The sequence below is a fragment of the Crinia signifera genome, chromosome 4, assembly GCF_055691185.1.
Source record: "Crinia signifera chromosome 4, ASM5569118v1, whole genome shotgun sequence".
Classification (NCBI taxonomy): Eukaryota; Metazoa; Chordata; class Amphibia; order Anura; family Myobatrachidae; genus Crinia; species Crinia signifera.
The window spans coordinates 17,405,569-17,425,793 of record NC_139220.1 but is presented as its reverse complement, the minus strand read 5'-3'; the positions used below and the strand labels follow the sequence as shown (position 1 = coordinate 17,425,793).

The following is a 20,225-nucleotide window of genomic DNA, read 5'->3' as shown; positions in this document are numbered from 1 at the left end:
GAAAACTGTCACAGTTCAAAGTAAAAGTACATTGCAGAAGACGTAATTTTGACGGTCTTTTAACTAGTAATTGATAACTGCTTTGTGTTTATAAGCATGGAACTCGTGCGTGATCCATCCGTGGAGATATTCCGGATAAAAGCAGTGTTGATAAACAATGACTCATTTTGTTGTACGACTCCTGTATTTTGGAAAATAAAGACAAAACTCAGGCGCTGTGCCCAGGAGGATAGCTGCTCCGATAAATGTGTTTCTCTGCAGTGATTGGGACTCTGATAAACCACAAATCTCAAATGCTAACAGAACAAGAACAACTACGGCAATGTCTAAAAAAGCATACGATAAGTGAGATACTACCAGTAGCAAAAACACATTTTATATTTTTATGTACAGGTTAAATACTGTCTGCTTTTGTATGTAGCCCACAAAGGCTTAGAGTGTAGTTTGGGCTCACCCCTCCAAGATCTTCAGATTTTAGTCTCCCCACCTCCAGTGTAACAGGGTTTTGCCAGGGTGCAAGTACATTTTTCTTTGCTTATATCTCACCTCGAAATCGGCCCCAAAATAAATACCCCCCCCCCCAGTGATCGCTAATGTTTAATATAATAAACAGATCACATTAGACAATAAAATGAGCTAAAGAACAGAAGCTTTTCCTTTGAGATTTAACCAGCAATTGTTCTATAAAACTAACAGCGAAACGCATAGGTGGTTTTGCTGATCTCTGGGCACCTTTAGGAGGGTGTTTACTCTGGTGTGATTTATATTAAATACAGCATTAAGAACACTACAAGAGGCCTTGGGGGTATTCAATCTGTGCCGATATTTCCCGACGGAGAAATATCCGCACTCACCTATTCAATGCTGCCGTTAATGGCGGCATTGAAGGCTGTAAGATCTGAATTTTTTAAAATTCCGATCTGTTTTGTTGGAAACTACCGCGGATTGTTGAATTCACACCCGTTTTCCGACAATCCGTGGCCGTTTCCTGTCAATTTACGGACTTTTTGGAACTCCGCAGTCTGAACATTGAACTCCAACTGTCGAGTTACGTTAGCCCCACAGTGTCAGCTATTTACTACATGTGACTTCACACTTTCCAAATGAAGCGAAACGCGTTAGAGGTTTAACGATGAAACATTCTATCACACAAGGACAGTAGCTCCAAAATTGTATCTTGTTTTGACCGTTACCTCTTATTAGAAACATGATATTTGACGTAGACACTAATACGTTTCCTATTTCTAACCAGGTGATTCTCTAGTGGACAGATGAGAAGAAAAGGATGACTAGCTGGGCCCACCACTTTCTCAACGTTCTCATCTTGCTTCCCTTGGTGGTGTCTGCAAAAGGTAAATATTAGCTGATATGTCTGGTTTCAGATGGCAATCGTTAAAGAGCAGAAATAAGTGGGTGAGCGGAGGCAGTGTAATCACATAGATGTGGTCACTGTATACAGGTGGCTGTTTGCATCGGATTTCCAATCAGTGGGAAACCAATCCTGTGCCTTTCAATCAGCTCTTCCCAGCTTCTAGGGGCTGCAGCTGATGCAGCCCTATTGCCAGAAGCATGCGATGCACTGGTCCTCCAGGTGTCCTAATAAAAAGGGGAGGAGCTGTTGTTGCAGGAGAGAGCAAAGCGGTGCACTTGTGGGCAGTTTGCAGAGCAGCTGGGCCTGAACGGACTTCGTGCCAGTTGTTGGACTCACTGCCCGGTGTCCAGCTGTGGGAGAGGTTAAGAGAGGTCCTCTGTTCTATATGTTATCCCGTCTTCTACAAAGTTACCACTCCCAGCATTCACCTTCTGGGAACAGGTTGTTAGGCTCACAGTGTCTAGGTCGACGGTCCAAATGTCGGCCACTATTGGTCGGCTGTCAAAAGTTCGACACAACAAACAAAAACAACATGCATCAGGTCGACGTGGTCAAAGGTATGATGCAAGCAAAAGGTCGACATGGAAAAAGGTTGATATGAGTTTTTCTCTTTTTGCGTCTATGTCAACCTTTTTCCCATGCCAACCTTTTTCTTGCCCACCTTTTGCTTGTGTCGACCTTTTGACTTAATGACCTAATGCATGTCTACATTTTTCATGTGTTGACCTTTTGACTTTCTACCAATAGTGGTTGATCTTTTGACTGTCGAAAATAGGTCGACATGGCTAAGGTCGACAGCAGTGGCGGGCTGGGCCGGGGGGCAGGGTACCATGTGCCCCTAGGGCCGCTCTGTTACTTAGTGTCTCAGGCCGCCGCTACATCAAGTAATAGTCACTCCCACCCCTCCCCCCGGTGCTCACTGCTGGCTGCTATACAGAGCGCTCAGTGCACTGTGCTGCAGTGCAAGCTTCCCCAGCCCAGTCAGCGGCTAATTGATATGTGGCTCCGGCCGCCAGCCAATCAGAACGCGTGTCCCTGCAGCCGAAGTGATCGACTGCAGGGATGTGAGCGCCGATTGGCTCACTAACTGGAGCCATATTTTAAACAGCCGCCGGAGGGGCTAGCAGCGGCGGCAGCATGAGTCGGGCTAGGCCGGGGGAGAGTGCTGAGTGGTGGCCACATCTATGACAGCCACCCCAGCCCCTATTACAAGACCCAGACAGGGGCGGCTTGGCAACCAAATCCGGCCCGGTAAAAATTCATCAAGCAGTCCACCGGGGATGGGTCGGTGGGTGGGGGGGGGGTGTTGCCACGGTAATGAGCTGGGGGGGCTGCCACGGTAAGGAGCCTTTGGGTTTCCACGGTAAGGAGCCGGGGGGGTTGCCACGGTAAGGAGCCAGGGTGGGGGGGGGGTTTGCCACGGTAAGGAGCTGGAGGGGTTGGGGTGGCGGCACGGTAATGAGCCGGCGGGGGTGGCACGGTAATGAGCCAGCAGGGGGTGGCGCGGTAATGAGCCGGCGGGGGTCACTTACCAAGCTGGTGACACGCTGCTTGAGGCCATGCACACCCACGCCGAAGCCGCTTAGTCCCGGGTGACGGCACCCGAAAGCGACCGCCGTCGCGGCCATATTGAATGTGGGCAATGGGCAGTTGGTGGCTGCGGCCGTGGGCACTAACCATTGAAGTAGCATAGTCCGAGGTCGGTGGCCAAGACAGGGAAAAGGAGGCCAAATCAGTACCGGCCCACCGGCAAATGACCCGGTCTCCCGGTGGGCCAATCCGCCCCTAGACCCAGGTACACACGTGGCTCCGCTCCCCCTCTTTTGTGTTTTCCTCCCCTTCTACCTTCCCTGCTGCTAGAAGGGATGCATGTGTCAGGCTGTCAGCATTGCAGCACGCCTGCTCTGGCCCCAGCAGTAAAAGTCCTCTCAATATCACTCTCTGATACAGTAACCTTATGTCCTGCTGTCCCCAGCTTCCACCTAGTCTGTCCTGGTTCTCCTCTAATACTCAGCACTCCTTGTCCTAATACAGTACCAGCCAATTCCTCATTTTCCCAGCTTCCAACGCAACCTGCATGTCTCTGCCCTCCCTAGTACCCTACTTCTCTGTTGTGCGCCGCGTCTCTCTGCCCTCCCTAGCGCACTGCGTTTCTGTCTCCCCTTCCTAGCACCCTGCGTCTCTCTACCCTCCTTAGTACCCTACTTCTCTGTTGTGCCCTGCGTTTCTCTCTGCCCTTTCTAGCGCCCTTCATCTCTCTGCCCTCCATATTGCCCTACATCTCTCTACCCTCTCTAGGCAGTGGCATAACTATAGAGTGTGCAGGGGATGCAATTGCTATGGGGCCCGGAGCCCCAGCAGGCTATCCCCTGCACCCCCTTGATCTTTTCTTTTCAGTTTTTATTTAAATATTGCAGCGCAGGCAGTGGTGGCCACGCTGCCGCCTTCTAAGCTATTCAGGCTGTGGTGAGCACCGGGGAGCGGTGAGCCCAGGGCCAGGAAGCTGTACAGCCTGGCGCCGCCTAGGGAGAAGGGAAGGATGGCGCCGCCCAGGGAGCAGTGGAACCCTGCGCTGTCCGTGGAGCCCAGCGCCGGAGAGCAGTAAAGCCCAGTGTGTAGTTACGCCCCTGCCTCTAGTGCTCTGCGTCTGTCTCTGCCCTCCCTAGTGCCCTGCCTCTCTCTATCCCACCCTAGCACCCTGTGTCACCCTGCCGTCACTGTCCCTGCATTGTGTCCCACTCCATGCGGCATAATGTTAATTTGGGCTCCTACTGTGCAGCATAATGTGAGTTTTGGACCCTTCCATGTGGCATAACATGAATTTTGGCCTATTCCGTGTGGCATAATGTAAAGGACACGCCCCCTTTTGAGTGGCCACACACCCTTTCCCTGTGAGAGAGGTATATAAAGTAAGTACATAAGATGCCATATATATGGGGTTTTTTTGTACTGAAAACCTCCATTTTAGCCTTTAATTATGGGCCGGTGCCCTGTAGTTCCCCCGCAGGTTAAAAGTTGACAGCCAGCCCCTGGTCGACAGGGTTGGAAGGTCCACAAAAGGTCGACATGAGTTAAAAAAAAAAACCTGACACGTGCCGACAGGCGGTATTTCCTTCGCTACCATCCTCTATGGCGGCGGGGGGGATTAAATAGTGTGCCAACCGTGCCCGAAGCATGACGAGTGCAGCAAGCCATGCTAGGGGACGCGGTACACTTGACAGTGCCCATGTTGAGTATGTCGACATACGGGACAAAAACCGTGAAAACGTCTGTCAATTTTTTGACTGTCGACCTCTCCATTGTCGACCTAATGCTTGTGTCGACTCGGCCTTAGCCACTTCGACCTATTTCAGGGGTCGACCTAATGACCCATTTCCCGGGAAACTTTATTTTATTTTTTCTTTCCAACAATCTCAGAGGTTTTTCTTCCCGTTCCCCTGATAATCTGGCCGACCGTTTGGGAAATGTCATACACCATAAACTGTTTTCTTGAGCCCCGAGTCATGAAGCTGTCAAAAATAAGTTAAGAATAAGTTAAGATGCAGCATAAAACATTGGAAGCTAATGTAGTATGAAGTCATATTGTATCACAGGCTTTACATCGGAGATGAGGAGCGGAGACCTCGGTACTAAAATAGCCGTCGTCGTGAGTAATGGCCTCTATGATCCACAAAGAGCCGCGGGCTACATGTAGGTTAATGTCTTATTAAGTCATACAGAAGAAATATTCTCTTTTCTCTTGTGTGAATCATTTAATTGTGTGGCTTCGTAATTAAAATAAAAATGGTTCCCCTTTCTCCTCGCTAAAATTAATTCAGTGGCTGCTGCCTGCTGCATTTCCCATTTGGATAATACGGCGGAGAGTAGATGAAAAACGTCAGGCTTGTCGGAATACATTGAGAAACAAAGCCGTCGCGTTCCGATGGTGCTCGCGGAACGATGTTCTTTTGTCCTTTTCCTTAGAAACAGCTGGCGGAAAATTGTTCTCTTTTGAGGCTTTCGTTTTTTCCAGCAAAATCCTTCTAGCAATTTTTTTGGAGCATTCTGATTGGTCCTTCCCCCAATGAGTGGCAGCTGGTACTCTGACTGACAGCTCCTACTCGTCAGCCAATAGGATTGATGGAAGAAGTTTCAAGAACAGAAAATAACCCTCCAGTGTGAACAGTTTAGCTTGGTTATCAAAACATGCATTTTGGCAAAGCCACACTGCACTGCAGGGGGGCAGATGTGACAGAGAGAGTTAGATTTGGATGGGGTGTGTTAAAAATAAAATTGTCAGGGGGGTCCGTCGGAGCAAATTACGTGAATCGCGTATTGGTAGCCCTCCCCCCCTGCTGTGCAATGCCTGAAATACCGGCACTGCACGGCGAGGGGGGGGGGGTGACCACGCCCCCACTTCAGATGATCCACCGGCCCCATCAGCGGCCCCGCCCCCCCTGCCTCACTGAACTGGCTGCCCTCTCCCGGAAAGTAGGCAACCCTGCAGGGCCGGATTTCCCACTAGGCACATGAGGCACGTGCCTATGGGTGGCACCTGCGGGCCCCTCCGCGATTTGCGGAGGGGCCCGCAAATCGCGTGGGGGGGGCAGCAAATCGCAGGAGAGGGGGTCAAGGGGGGTCCGCGAATTGCGGAAGGGGGGGTTCCACGAATCGCAAATAGGGGGGTTGTGGGTGGGTCCACAAATCGCGCGGGGGGGGGGTTGTGGGGGGCCATCACGGGACAGGGGGTCATGGGGCAGCAGGTACTGGGGGGCACACAATGTTGTGCCTATGGGCGGCCTGCTAAATAAATCCAACCCTGCCATAAAATCTAAAATAAAAAAAAACATACTCATTATCCACTGAATTGTGGGTGGAAGATACATAAATCAATCCTCACCTTTACCAGCTAGATAATTGGGTACTTGTGTAGTTTCACGGCGCCTTGCGGGGCTCACTTGCGGGGCTCACTTCGCTCGCCCACGCTGCGGGCTCGGGGGCTCGCTACGCTCGCCACGCTATTTAAAATCAACTCCATGCCAACATGGATAGTGGAGGTATGAACTATCCATGTTGGCATGGAGTTAAGTTACTTTTTTGGACATATTTCGTGGCGAGCGTAGAACCCTGAAGTAGCACGGCGCCATGCTGGCACCGTGAAACTACACAAGTACCAATAATTGTTCATCATAGTCCCATAGGGATCTCCTAACCTTATTAAGGGCCAGATGTACTAAGCCTTGATAAGTGATAAAGTGGAGAGTGATAATATTTATTGACCTGTGATATTTTTTATATCACTCGTTGTGAATTATAAATGTCACTCCAGCCAATTAGATCCTAGATAACAAGTATGTCACTGGTTGATAGATCTGCCCCCAAACTACCAACCCACCAGCCACCCAAATGACATTTTCACATGTAGCCGTAACATGGCCGTTAGGGGCTGATTGGCTGGTACTTAATCTCCGTTCACTTTATCTCTCTACAAAATTTAGTACATAGCCCGCTTTATACTGTACATCTGTGCCTACTGTGTGCAATGTATCCTGGCTCCCTGCCACCGGGAAGGAGGTCCGATTTCCGGGTCCGATCCGATGCTCACGGGATCAGACGTCAGACACATGCTATTTGGCCCGATATCACCCGACCCGCTGGAATCGCATAGTGGATGGGGGGCCTTTCGCTATCTAGCAATGACTGTTATTGTGCTTTATTGTGTGGATATAAGGAGCCATTTACATATCCACAGTTTCTCTTATTGAATCTTCTTGAAGCAGCGTTATTGTGGGACGAGGGCGTGAGTGTGTTCCGTCTGTTGTAGGCAATTACTGTGTCATAGCCAGAGATCAGGCCGCGTGCATCAGATGTTTATTATATGTTATACGGAGAGGGGTTTACAATCCCCTGACATGTAGGTTAATCCTTTAAGGCAAAGAGGACAATTTGACACAAGAGGGTACTTGACAACAAATCCTATCATTACGTTGTCACTGATTTCCGCGATTTGCAGAAACGCGCCGTAAAGGTCATATCATAGACGTATGTGTGTATGGAACATGACTTATATTCAGCAGCCATAAACAGACATCCTTACATCGCACAGCTATACTGGCATTTGAGTTACTTAAAGTTGTAAGATTCCTTATATTGTTGTGAAACAGATCTATATATTATATATCTCCTATATATTTAGCCAGATCTGTCACTCATGTGAGTGTGTGTATAACGCTGGGCGGAGTCAGTGACAGATCGGGGCTATAACCTATCAGCGCAGCACTGCCGATATCGCCCCTCCCCAATATCTCTTCAGGAACCCCTTCCCCAATGAGGCTCCTCTCCTGGACCCGGCTGGCACCCATGGGCGCTAGGTGCTTAAACGCCGCACTTACAAGTACGTGGAGTTTGCGTCCAGAGTGAGAGATCCCAGCATGTGCGCCGTAGGCACCGCTCTCAGGTGGTAACCTAGTAAACTTATAACATCTGGAAACCCATAACTCCTCTGTGGTCATTGGGTTACTGGTAGTGCACTGAATTATCCTGAGCTCCACCTGGGCTTATTCATTTTCAAGTAAACTGTGTTGAAAGCTTTAAATCCAGTTGTTTCCAAGTGGGTGTGGTCACATGCCACACCCCCTTTGATGGGTGTGGCTAGTCTCCATGCTACAAAACATAGGGTTTTCCCCAGAAGGTTCTGCTGTCAATGGTAGATGATTTCTGACCGCTGTTGAAAAATCAGTAGTGGTTCTTGACTGCGAAACTATCCGTCATTGGACCTCTGCCATCCCAAAGTGGAGAGAGATAAAGTAGCCAATCCACTCCTAACTGCCATGTTACAGCCAGTGTCTATAAAGACAGAAGCTGGTTGGTGGCTATCCGGAGGGTGAAGGAGTACAAAATACACATACATATGTAGGTATAGGTAATCAAACTGATTTAATGAATATATTATTTGTCAATCGTTTTTTAAGATTTTCTAGAACCAACCACTATGTACAATAACCAAGTGCACCGTCAATGGGGGAGGGCCTTGGACAGAGATAAAGTGGAGATGTCACCCAAAGCAACCAATCAGCTTGTGCCATTTATCTAACACAGTCTTTGAAATGACGGTTAGAAGCTCATTGGGTCAACTTCTAGACTCCATCGCCAGGGCTTCCCCTTTATGTTCGGTGTTACACAGATTACTCCGATCTTCTAACATTATTCCCTTTTGTATCTTATCTCTTGTTCTAAATTCTACAACACCACATGGACTCATACAGGACTCATAACAGTGTCTCCTTCTGCCACATGTTCCCTCAGCCTGATGACGGTTCATCATCTCGATCGTTCCACATGTGTCTTACATTACACCTTCCTGTCTCTGTACAGTCGGTGACCGAGATGTTTCCAGTAGCCCCACTGATGTGAGTCAGTAGATAGGATGTGGGAACCGGAGTTGAAGTTCGGGCCAAGAATGTTCCGTGGACCCGATCCAGTTCTACCGACACATGCACGCCGGCTGTGTGTAATCTGGATGAACTTCTGGGTCATCCTGCGAGTTATCTCTTATTAGCGAACACTGAAGATCCATTATACAAACGTTATATAAATAATCACTGACGTATGACCAAATACGTTGTCAGATACAGATCATAAGAGTCCATTTAGTATTGCAACAAACCTTTCTTGTTTCTCCCTATTTATTTTTAGTGTTGTCTTATAATGATCCCGACAATTATATGTTCTTATTGTTGACGGGTGATGTAGACGGTTAGTAAATAGTAGACACCAGCGGAAAGAAGGATGTGGATTAGAAGAGAGACATTACATAAGTAGACAGTCAATAGGTTGACAGATGGTCGACAGGGTCAAAAGGTCGATACTTAAATGGTCGACATTGACCTAAGTTGACATGGCCAAAAGTTGACACAGAAAAGGACAACATATCTTTTTTTTTTTTAATCCCTAAACCTAACCCACGCCCGGTGCGTAAGCCTAACGCAGCCCAACTCTAAACCTCCCCCAAGTGTCTAACTCTAACCTTAGCCCTTTGACCTCTTTTGACCATTTCGACAATTTAAATGTTGTCCTTTTGACCTTACGGGGGTTTGCACTGCAGGTCCTAATTCCAAGCATAGTGAGAGCTGCTATCTTGCTGAGACTTGTAGTTCCACACAGAAAGAACAAAGTGTAAATGTACACTCCATAGTAAAAAGCAATTCCAATGCAATCTATCGCAGAGCAAAGTCGAGAAGCTTGGCACGCTTTTTGGTCAACAAATATCGACCCACCAATCAGCGTCAAGGTGACCTCATATGGTGGGTCTATCACACTAAGGTTTCAGGGCCAGATTCTCTAAGCTTCAAAAGTGAAAAAAAAAACTGAGAGTGATAAACAGCCAGCCAATCAGCTCCTGTCTGACATTTTTCAAACACAGTCTGTGACATGGCAGGTAGGAGCTGATTGGCTGGCTTTTTATCACTCTCCAGTTTATCACTTTTGAAGCTTAGAGAATCTAGCCCAAAGTCTGCTGCACGGGACACCACCAAATTAGCCACCCCAAGGCCCAGTACTAGTGATAGGCTAAAGTGTTAGGGTGCATCCACACTGAGCGTTTTACACCCATTTGGGCGATTTTCCCGTGGACTGCCAATCCAAGCAGAAGGAATCTTCTCCTTCAAGAATACCTGGTAGACCTGTTGACCATCCACCATCTGGTGTTATCCTACTGGCCGTCTATATATTTCTTGTCTACCTTCCAGTGCAGTGTTGTGGCAAGATGAGACTTAGTAAAGGATAGATGCTAGTAGTGCAGACCATATACAGCATTCTAGATTTTATTCTTCCGGATAAATATATGTCCCAACCTCTTACTGCCCTCAGTAAATGGTCTCTATTTCTTCTTGAGAGGTTCGTTGTCTCCACGACTGAACACGAGACTGCAGAACTTGATTAACTAGCTTATCGCTATTAGTAATATTCTACATTCTATAAAATTATTGTTAAAATTCCATTAGTTGCTATGGGCAACACCTCCATATCTTGGGTGGGACCACTTGAAGCAGGCAGCCAAATAAGTCCCTCCTGTGATACACTCGCGGTGGGACCTCCATCACTTTATTCACTGCGAAACACATCATCAAGCCCTACTGCCCTCTTCCCTGGGGAAGTGCGTGGGATCTGAGAGGCTGGCCCATTGTTCCAGGGAGCACCCCAACATATGGGAGTCTCCTGGAAAGTCCAGAAAAGTTGTCAAGTATTATAGAGTTTTATTCTGTAGCAGGAGTAGGCAGACTCTGCCAGTATATCAAGCTTCAAAAAAACTGGAGTGATAAACGGCCAGCCAATCAGCTCCTACTTGTCATTTTTCAAACCCAGCTTTTAACATGGCAGATAGGAGCTGATTGGCTGGCTGTTGATCACTCTCCATTTTATCACTTTTTGAAGCTTGATACATCTGGCCCACTAGTGTATGGAAGCAGATGAATCTTAGCACAGTATAAGTATATGGTATGGGAAAGGACACCGATTATCTTAGTGCAGACTGCACCTAATCCTTACCCCAGGCTCAGAAGGTTTTTTTGGGCTCCTTGTCCTCAGCGATTACAGTGTTTACACCTTGTGCTCAGTTTCAAGGGAATCTGTCGAAATTTCTTATCAAAAATGGACCAATGGACTCTGTGGGTTAATGATTTGTTGTATTAATACTATAGACATTGTATGTATGTATATTGCTAGACATTGTATGTATGTATGTATGTATGTATGTATGTATGTTGCTTGAAGCATTGCTAACAGCACTGTTCTATCCCACAGCCTCCTCAGCGCACTTCAGAGTTTGCGAGCCGTACACAGACCACAAAGGACGATATCACTTTGGATTCCACTGTCCTCGCCTTTCAGACAACAAGTCCTACATCTTGTGCTGTCACCATAACAACACAGTCTTCAAATACTGCTGCAATGAGACAGAGTTCCAGACCGTCATGCAGATGAATCTCACTATGGGTGCAGATGGGTATATGCATAAGTAAGTGACTGAGCCTCTCTCCGTGTTACTGGAGGTGGATAATGACATTCAGGATAGATCCCAGCCAGTGTGTCAGTCATAGTTCTTGTAAGGATAATCCTCTTATCTGCATAGATAATTAAATGTATGAAAAATGATCATATCAAAGAGTCGAAAGCATACACAACACAGCCCAAGCTGAAAAGTAGACTACAATACAGAGAGCCTTCTAATAACTGCTCTTCAATACAGATTGCATTCTATTGATGACTACTACTGCATACGATATAACAGAAAACATTTTGGTCAGTGGCGTAACTATAGCACCGCAGCCCCCGCGGTCGCGGGGGGGCGCTGTGCTTCTGGGGGCGCCGGGGGGGCTGCGGTGCTATAGTAATCCCCCCGCCCCCCATCCCCCGCATGCTTACCTGTCCGCGCGTCCCGGCTCCCCTCCTGGCTTCAATCAATGCTAAGGAGACGGACCACGATAAAATGGCCGCCCCATAAAGCAGACTGTTCTCTGAAACTGTCTGTGGTATGGGGGTGGCCATTTTATCGTGGTCCGTCTGCATAGAATTTATTGAAGCCAGGAGGGGAGCCGGGATGTGCGGACAGGTAAGCATGCGGCAATGGGGGGAGGGGGGACGAACGGACGAGCGGGGAGGGGGGCGCCCTCCCATTAACGGCGGGGGGCGCCCCAAACAAAGCTACGCCGCTGATTTTGGTGCTTACTATACAAAAGGGAACCTTCTTTTGACTACTATGTATTAAAGAGTATTCTATTTACTACTATGGAAGGTATTCGGGATTTCGACTGTCAGAACGTCCCAACAGTCAGGCCGTTTTTGCTCCACATCGACAGACACTCGACAGCCGGAATTCAATGTTCCGGCTACCGAGTGTTGAAAGCAGACGTGTCAACAAAAACAGCCGCAGATTTCTGATGAAACAGATCCAACTTGTTTTAAGTCGGATCTGTTTTGTCGGAATCTTCCTTCAATGCTGTCAGAAACGGCAGCAATGAATAGGTGGCCGCCGCTATTTCCCCCGGCAGATATAGTGTCCGAAATTGAGTAACCCCAGCCAGCAGAGGCTCGTGTAGTTAGTTGTTCACCCCACCGGGTGTCTAAAGGGGGAGGGTGACTAGGTGAGGTACTGATTGTGAGAGGGCTGCCTTGGGTGTGTCAGAGTGATCCCTCCTAGCTCCGCCCCAAGTCCTGTGAAGCCCCACCCCCTGCCGAGTCCACTGAAGCACAGCAGTCATGTAGCCCAGCCTCCGTGCCAGTAGACCAGCTTGGCTCCCCTGTGACACTGCTGCGGCACCCCAGGGAGCCACTGCGCACAGTGCGGGAACCAGTTCCCTATGTACTGTCTGTCTCCTATCTCTCCTCTCTCCTATATAATAGGCCAGATCTGTGTGTATAATGCTGCGTGTATAGCGCTGGGCGGAGTTTCACCTTGACTCCGCCCAGCATTATACACACACTCACAGAGTGACAATTCTAGCCTATTTTATAAGAGATACAACACAGAGATCAGTTGCCTGACCTGCTATGCAATACAGAGAGAGCACCTCAATGAGCATTCCATTTTTTTTTATATATATATATTTTTAGTATTTTATTTATTTGTGGAACTGGTCACCCAAGCCTTGTGCATCAGCGGTTGTTTTTCTCCGAGGCGGAGAACCGGCGCTATGACCGGGGGTGCTTAAAAATTTCTTGGACACATGCGAACCGAGGCAATTGTTATGGAAATGGCGCTCACCTCTCATAAGTTTAGAAACCGGAGCCCCGGCGCAGGGCGAAGAAGAGAAAAAGAAATAAGATGAAAAGGGTATAGATCAAACAAGTCCTTCTGCCTATTGTTCTGCTAACAATGAACCTGACAGTCGCTCAGCTGCGAATCAAGCGTCGCTGCTTCATATGTAGATAAAGGGAACCTTCGCCTGGACGTACAGCGGCTGATTTCCATTTCAATTCCGGAATCCAATTAATACCATTTATAAATAAATCTATAATCCATCCATTAGGCCATCGCCATGGCAACTGTGCGGAGTCTAAATAACAAGTAGGAGCGCTCCTGCACTAGCTGTTTCTGTGACTGCGCTTTCATCTACCGACTTACATGAAGTAACCCTTTATAACTAGGATCCACTAGGAGAACGTCTCCTTCATCATTTACAAACCTGGTTCTGCTGCATATCTGACAATTCTAAATGCTCTGAAGACGGAAATTTTCCGTTAACTCAGAAAGTTTAGGGCTGCGTCAGTCTTTCCTCAATGGGCTAATTATCTCTGTCACGCTTCGCGGTTGGGTATCTTATGCACGAACAGCATTTACTTTCGTTTCAAGTTAAAACTCAGAAGAACCGTAGGATGCAAATCTCTATTTATTACGCACATTAAAAAAAACATGTCCGTGGAGAAAACGTCTGCTGTTGTCGTAGATAGGGCTACACCCAATCCGCTAGCACCAAAGCATGGGGAACCCCATTTATAGGAAGTTGCAACAGTACTACTGACTTTTGGACATCTTCTGAATATTTTTGAATTTTTTTTTATTCAAATAGGAATTTTGTTCATATGATGCTCTTTAAAAAAATAGTTCTCTAGATAATTTTAATAATTTATTTGGAATTATTTAGGACAGAGGAACCTCAAGCCCAGTCAGTGCTTACGGTTGAATTGTGCAGTGGTGAAACGGACGTTTGATTCCCCCGGCAAAACAATAAGACCAGATTGGTGAGGGATACTCAGCTTTTCCGGGGATATCTTAGTAAATTGCATCGATAGCAGGTTTTTCTATCCAGTGGCGAAAGATATACAGATCACTATTGTACTTGCTTAGTACTCAAGTGTGTAGAGGATCAATTACTTGGAGCAGAACCAATACTCTTTTCCCTGTGGATGAGTGACATCACCGACGTACGTTGCACCTCAATGATATCACTTGTGAATGAACAGGCTGCCTTCAGCATGAACTCGGTAAATACAGCAGGCGCACTTTGTTCTAAGCTAGCTTTTCAAATAGAACTCTCGTTTCTTCACTGACCAATAGAATGAGGCAATCTGGGGTGCGTACTCCGGTACATCATTAATCTAGACTAGTCCAGACTCCATCATTTATGCATGTGCAAACTGCTGCTCCCACACAATTAAGGATTTCTTACCTCACACAAATATGTGTCACAGTGAAAGAGCACACCAGAGGGTTCACACTTGGTTTTGCAGAGCGGCCATTTTGTGCTTCCAAAATGGCCTCCATCCAGTTAGTGTTTTCAGGACAAATACCTGTTTAGTCTTCAGCAATCCACCACTCTCATACTGCATTTCTGCATCTTTCTTTCCCGGTGAAGCACAGTCACCCACCATATCAGAGTTTTTGTCAGGCGATAACACCTGCAAAAGCTTAGTGGAAAAAGGGCCAGATGCACTAAGCTTCAAACCTGATAAAATGGAGAGTGATAAACAGCTAGCCAATCAGCTCCTAACTTCCATGTCACAGACTGGGTTTAAAAAATGTCAGACAGTAGCTGATTGGTTTATTGTTTATCACTCTGCATTTTATTACTTTTGAAGCTTAGTGCATCTGGCCCAAATGCTTTTAAGTTTACTAAATCTTTAAAAAAAAAACAAAGAGAGGTGGTGTTGCCCCTATCAAGCAAACAGCATCTGTCTATCATTTTCTAGGATGCAATAGAGAAATGATCGACAGAACCTGATTGGTTGCCATGTTGCAACATCACCTCTTTTCATTTTTAGAGGCTTGAGTAAATTTACCTCTAAGGCTAAAGAGCGTATATTGGCAGAGCTGTCCCTATTTGGAGAGCAAGAAAAGGTCTGTCTTGGATTCTGTTTGGGTGTATTGTGAGTAGGGCTAATTTGTGTCCCAGTTTTACCATTGTGAGTAATAGGCCAACAACATAAGATTGTAAGATAGCCATTTTCCCCAATAAAGTGTGGCACATTTGCACAGTTGTCAAGTCGGGGGCGTGGCAAGGTGGTCCATTTCATCAGGCACACCTCGCACATCGGCAACTTGACAATGTTACTCAGGGGTGTGGCAAGGTGGTTCACATTATCAGGCACACCCCTGCACATCGGCAACTTGACAATGTTACTAAGGGGTGTGGCAAGGTGGTTCACATTATCAGGCACACCCCTGCACAACTGCAACTTGACAATGTTAGTCAGGGGCGTGGCAAGGTGGTTTACATTATCGGGCACACCCCTGCACAACTGCAACTTGACAATGTTAGTCAGGGGCGTGGCAAGGTGGTTTACATTATCGGGCACACCCCCGCACATCGGCAACTTGACAATGTTAGTCAGGGGTACGGCAAGGTGGTTCCAATTATTAGATCGATTCGGAGAGCGAGAAAAGGTTCAGTCTCTTGGTAATACGGAGGTGATTTGGGCTGTCCTGGTTGCTATTTGGGTGTATTGTGAGTAGGGCTAATTTGTGCCCCAGTTTTACCATTTTGAGTAATAGGTCAACACCATAAGATTGTATTTTCCTCCATAAAATGTGACAACCCATAAAATGTGGCCAATTTGCTCAGTTGTCAAGTTGGGGGTGTGGTGGCAAGGTGGCACATTATCAGACACACAAGGAATTTGACAGTGTTACTCAGGTGTGTGGCTAAGTGTTTTACATAATCAGACACACCTCCACACACCCCTAAACTGCAGTAAGGCGGAGCCATGATACTGCAATACACAGTGAATTACATACCTCATTCCCACTCCCTTTGTTAAGGATTTGGGCAGATTCTGGGTGTGCTTCCTGCTCTCCTGGGAGTCAGGGAAAGCTCCCAGGGATTTGAGAGCTGGCAAGTTTGACTTGGCGTAAACACTTACTTATTATGCGTACAGCGCATTGAACACTGCAGGCGCCATCATCATAATCAGAGACTAATCAGCATAATGCTAGACTCTCAGGGTGTCCCAGACCTTTGGCGTCTGTGTGCAATCGATGGCTACAGTATGCTCCAAAATGCTCCATAAATCTTCATAAAGAGCAATTATGCACAAGATCCATTGAGCAGTCTCCAATCACAATCCCCGAATAAACTCCTAATAGATCACCACTGATTTAAATCAATGTGGGCAGCATATCTCAGTTAATAATGAAGTCCTGTCAGTGTACTCTCCGCTCTGTTCCCTGCAGTAATAGGAGCTCTGTTCCGTCCTATCAGCTGTGAATGAGTTCTCTATGAGAGACAGATGTTATTTACAGGGAGCAGATGGGGAAGCTACAGGCTGGGGGGATTAATAAATTGTTGTGGATTGTATTCATTGAGAATAGCTGTTTGTTTTAGCTCCAGACTTAATTGGCGGTTTTCACGTTGGATGTGACCGTGACCGAAAAAAAAAAAAATTATTGTGCCACAGTCATAATTTTAAATGTAAATCTGCAGCATTACAGCAATTATTATTATTACTAGAACTACATGAAATGTTTAGTAACATCAGAACAACCAGAGCTGCGCAGTGTAATGTAAGTTACATCATTGTGTGGTGTCATCGGGAATATTATGATTTATGAAGGTGAATCGGAACCAGACGCAAGTGGGGATGCAGACGGTTGCGCATGCGCCTAAGTAAGGACCCAACCAAAGTTAATATGCCAGAATAAGCATGCACACACAGAGCTGCAGTGCAGCTGTTGCACCGACAAGCCCTGAAGCTGCACCTCGGGGGTGTGGCTCCTAGGGAAGTCCAGCCCCCGCTCAGATGCTCAGGAAGGCCTGGCTACCTTTTATCCATCCCAGCCAACCACTCTCATGGCCCATGTTAGCATGTGCACAGATTTCCACATGCTTTTTAACAGAAAGACAGTAGCCCCGGTAATGTCCTTAGATTACTTTTATTCTATCGTTCCGCATATTTTTGTTTAACATACCATATGGTGTTGACCTTGCTATATATCAAATGGATCCGCGCAGCCTCATGAAGCCACTTTGTTGTATCCAATTATTTAATTTGCGCGATTACGTTGCTTGGCAGAAATTCCAGTAGCATGGGGCTTCGTGTATTTGGCAACATCTGTAAATAGGGATTCCCCGATTCCCACTCGGAGAGGAAGGGAACACTGGTGTTCAGAATGAAGCCCTGGCTGTTTTAGTGGTCACACAACAGGAGGGTTAATGAGGAGACCGCACAAATGAAAAGAACCATAGTACAACATGGGTGGCAGCTATAATTTGCCCGAAAACTGGTAGTTACACCCTTGGCTGAAAGCAGTAAGTAAAGATCTCAGCCAAACCTATCTTGTAGGAACAACACACAATTCCCACACCCCCAGACCATGTTTCTGCCTGCTTAAAAGTGTACCGGTAGCATGCTAAATAGTTTATCTTGGGCAATATCTAACCAAGTCTGGTTTCCTTTTGACAGTTCTGGTAAGGACACTTCTAGAAATTACAGTATTTAAGGACTCAACCATCTTCTCTGGTTTGGCTGAACTGAGCTGAGCTGTGGTCAATGACTCACCCCTCCTCCCCTCTATAATTCGTATTATATGAGGAGATTCGATCCACCAAAGCCAGGTCTACTCATTTTTTGTAAGCAGTTGGAAATTTGAAGACAAGATTCTATCTTTGCCAAACTCTTATATTTATTTCATAACCAGCACTTGTCCGTACCACAAAATAATTGTTACATTTGCATTAAGATGTTGTTGGAAAGGAATTTTAAAAGTATCAAATAAAAACCATTAAAAAAAAAAAAGATGTTGTTGGAAAGGGGGAAATGTATCAAATGTTCTTTAGAGGACATGAAGAAGTTTCCCATCTCAACCAATCAGCTTGAAGCTGTCCTTTATCTAGTATATTATGTAAAATAAAATCTAGAATGTGATTGGTTGTCATGGGGCCATCTCACCTGAAGAGAGGACAGAGGGCATGAATTGAGAGTGTGAGGAGGGCTTTTGGGATTTAATGAGTGGGTACGGCTTCAGGCCACAGCTGAATCCATGCAGGTTGGTATGCACCTTTGTAGGGGAAGGTGGCCATCATCGAGGACCCGGGACGTTTGGACACAGACATAGGGAGTGTGGACTAAGGCAATGTTGAAGGTTTGGGAGGAGTCGGAGAGATTGGGTACGTGGCTACTGTCATCTATATATGTGTAGTGTCCATGTGTCTCCGAAACACTGCCATCTGTTGGTGAAACTACATCTCTGTCTCTCTCAAACATGCACAAACACAGAGGCAATCACAAGGTAGCAGACTAGCTTTCCAAGCATTTGCTTTGAGTGGGCTTACGGGTAGCTTAATATGTATCTGGTTAAGGAAAGGTAGCCAGTGATGGAGGTCAGGTAAAGGAGAGATTAAAGGTTACAATAGCTGAGGTGGGAGATGGTGTAATAAATAATTGCCCTACATGTTTAGGTAAATAGTACATTTATCCTTCTTGTCTTGTTAGTATGGGTTCTGCAGGCATTTTGTTGGTGGGGAAATAGGGATTATTCTATACAGTAAAAACTAGAGTTTGTGTAATTTCCCGTGTTACAAAATGATCTCTGATAAATGAATATTGTTCGCAAACAAAAATAAAGAATATTACTACAGATTTGCACCATTGCAATGTCAGAGACGGTACTGTAGGTACACAATGGTGCGTCGGCCATTCGTTCCAACCTTGGAGCGAACGCCCTTGAGTGAGTATTGTCTGTACACAAGAGAATGAGTTTAATGAAAGATGGAACAATCATGTTCTGTCCTTCATTAGCATAAACAAGGTCGTTAGCAAATCGCTAGGTTTGTTGTGCGCGGGAGCTCGCAACCACCCTTACACACTGAGCGATGTAGTCGATTTGACGGTACGAAACAGTAAACCGCTCCAATATGAGTAATAACTGTTACACAGAACAGACAATTACAGCCATATTGCTTCATAAACCACCTGGTTTCCAAATTTGGCTACCATTGAATGATTTCTGCGATGCTCGATCCCAGGGTCTGTGCATGTATCCTGAATTAGGCCTATAATCTCTGTACGATGTGGTTCATAAGAGGATGTGGCAGTAAAAAATGTTTTCCAAATTTTGGAGGCCTAACAATAACATGTACGTTCTGCATTATAGCTGCGGGTTGCATACTTCATGGTTTTCAGAGTTTCTCCCCTTACATAAAATACACATTTATGAGTTAGCAGAGTAATGACCCTTTAGGAGCGGAATCCTGCCGGCTACGCCAATTCGGAAGGAACATTTGTTTTTCCTTGGGAAGATAAAGTGGTTTAAGATTCCCTTCCACATGTGTGAAACAAATCACAAGCCCTGACCGTCGGCGCAAGGGGACAATTCCCTAAAGTCACACCTATTGCGCCTTCACCGGGACAGATAAGAGTTTTGTAGACTTTTATACCAGTTCTTTTTTCTGTTATTTTTTATGCTTTTATGTGTGTTATACTTTCATATTTGTAACTTCAACTTGTTGTATTTATCACAGCAACTACAGTGCTCTGGTCGGAGTCTGGATCTATGGATTCTTTGTGGTGGTCCTGCTGGTCCTGGATCTTTTGTATTATTCAGCAATGAACTATGACATCTGTAAGATGTATCTGGCGAGGTGGGGCATCCAAGGCAAATGGATGAGGCAAGGACAGAGGCAGTGGGACAAGGCGGCACAGGAGCCTTGCCAAGCACAGACTCACCCGCAAATGTCACATGCCGTACACACTTTAAAGGGAGATACTGTTAGTCCAACACTGATGTCCTTTCAGACTTCTACCGCCTGGTAAGATGATATATGTGTGTGTGTGTGTGTGTGTGTGTGTGTGTGTGTGTGTGTGTGTATGTGTATAAATATATATATATATATTGCTTTCTGTCTGTGCCAACCGTGCTTAAATGTACTGCGCCAAATGGAAT

General features: G+C 46.2%; 1 protein-coding gene across 2 annotated transcripts in view; it reads left to right on the top strand.

Moving 5' to 3' along the window:
• SHISAL1 (shisa like 1) overlaps positions 1-20,225 on the top strand; it is a 112,010-nt gene that overhangs the window by 68,846 nt on the left and 22,939 nt on the right. The window contains exons 2-4 of one of the 2 annotated variants that reach the window (XM_083181265.1): positions 1,253-1,352; positions 11,153-11,366; positions 19,804-20,091. In XM_083181265.1, the coding sequence (XP_083037391.1) occupies positions 1,286-1,352; positions 11,153-11,366; positions 19,804-20,091 (569 nt within the window). In that variant the 5' untranslated portion in view covers positions 1,253-1,285. Of the gene's footprint in view, positions 1-1,252; positions 1,353-11,152; positions 11,367-19,803; positions 20,096-20,225 lie in introns of those variants that run through there. The other variant, XM_083181264.1, reaches the window with a different exon arrangement.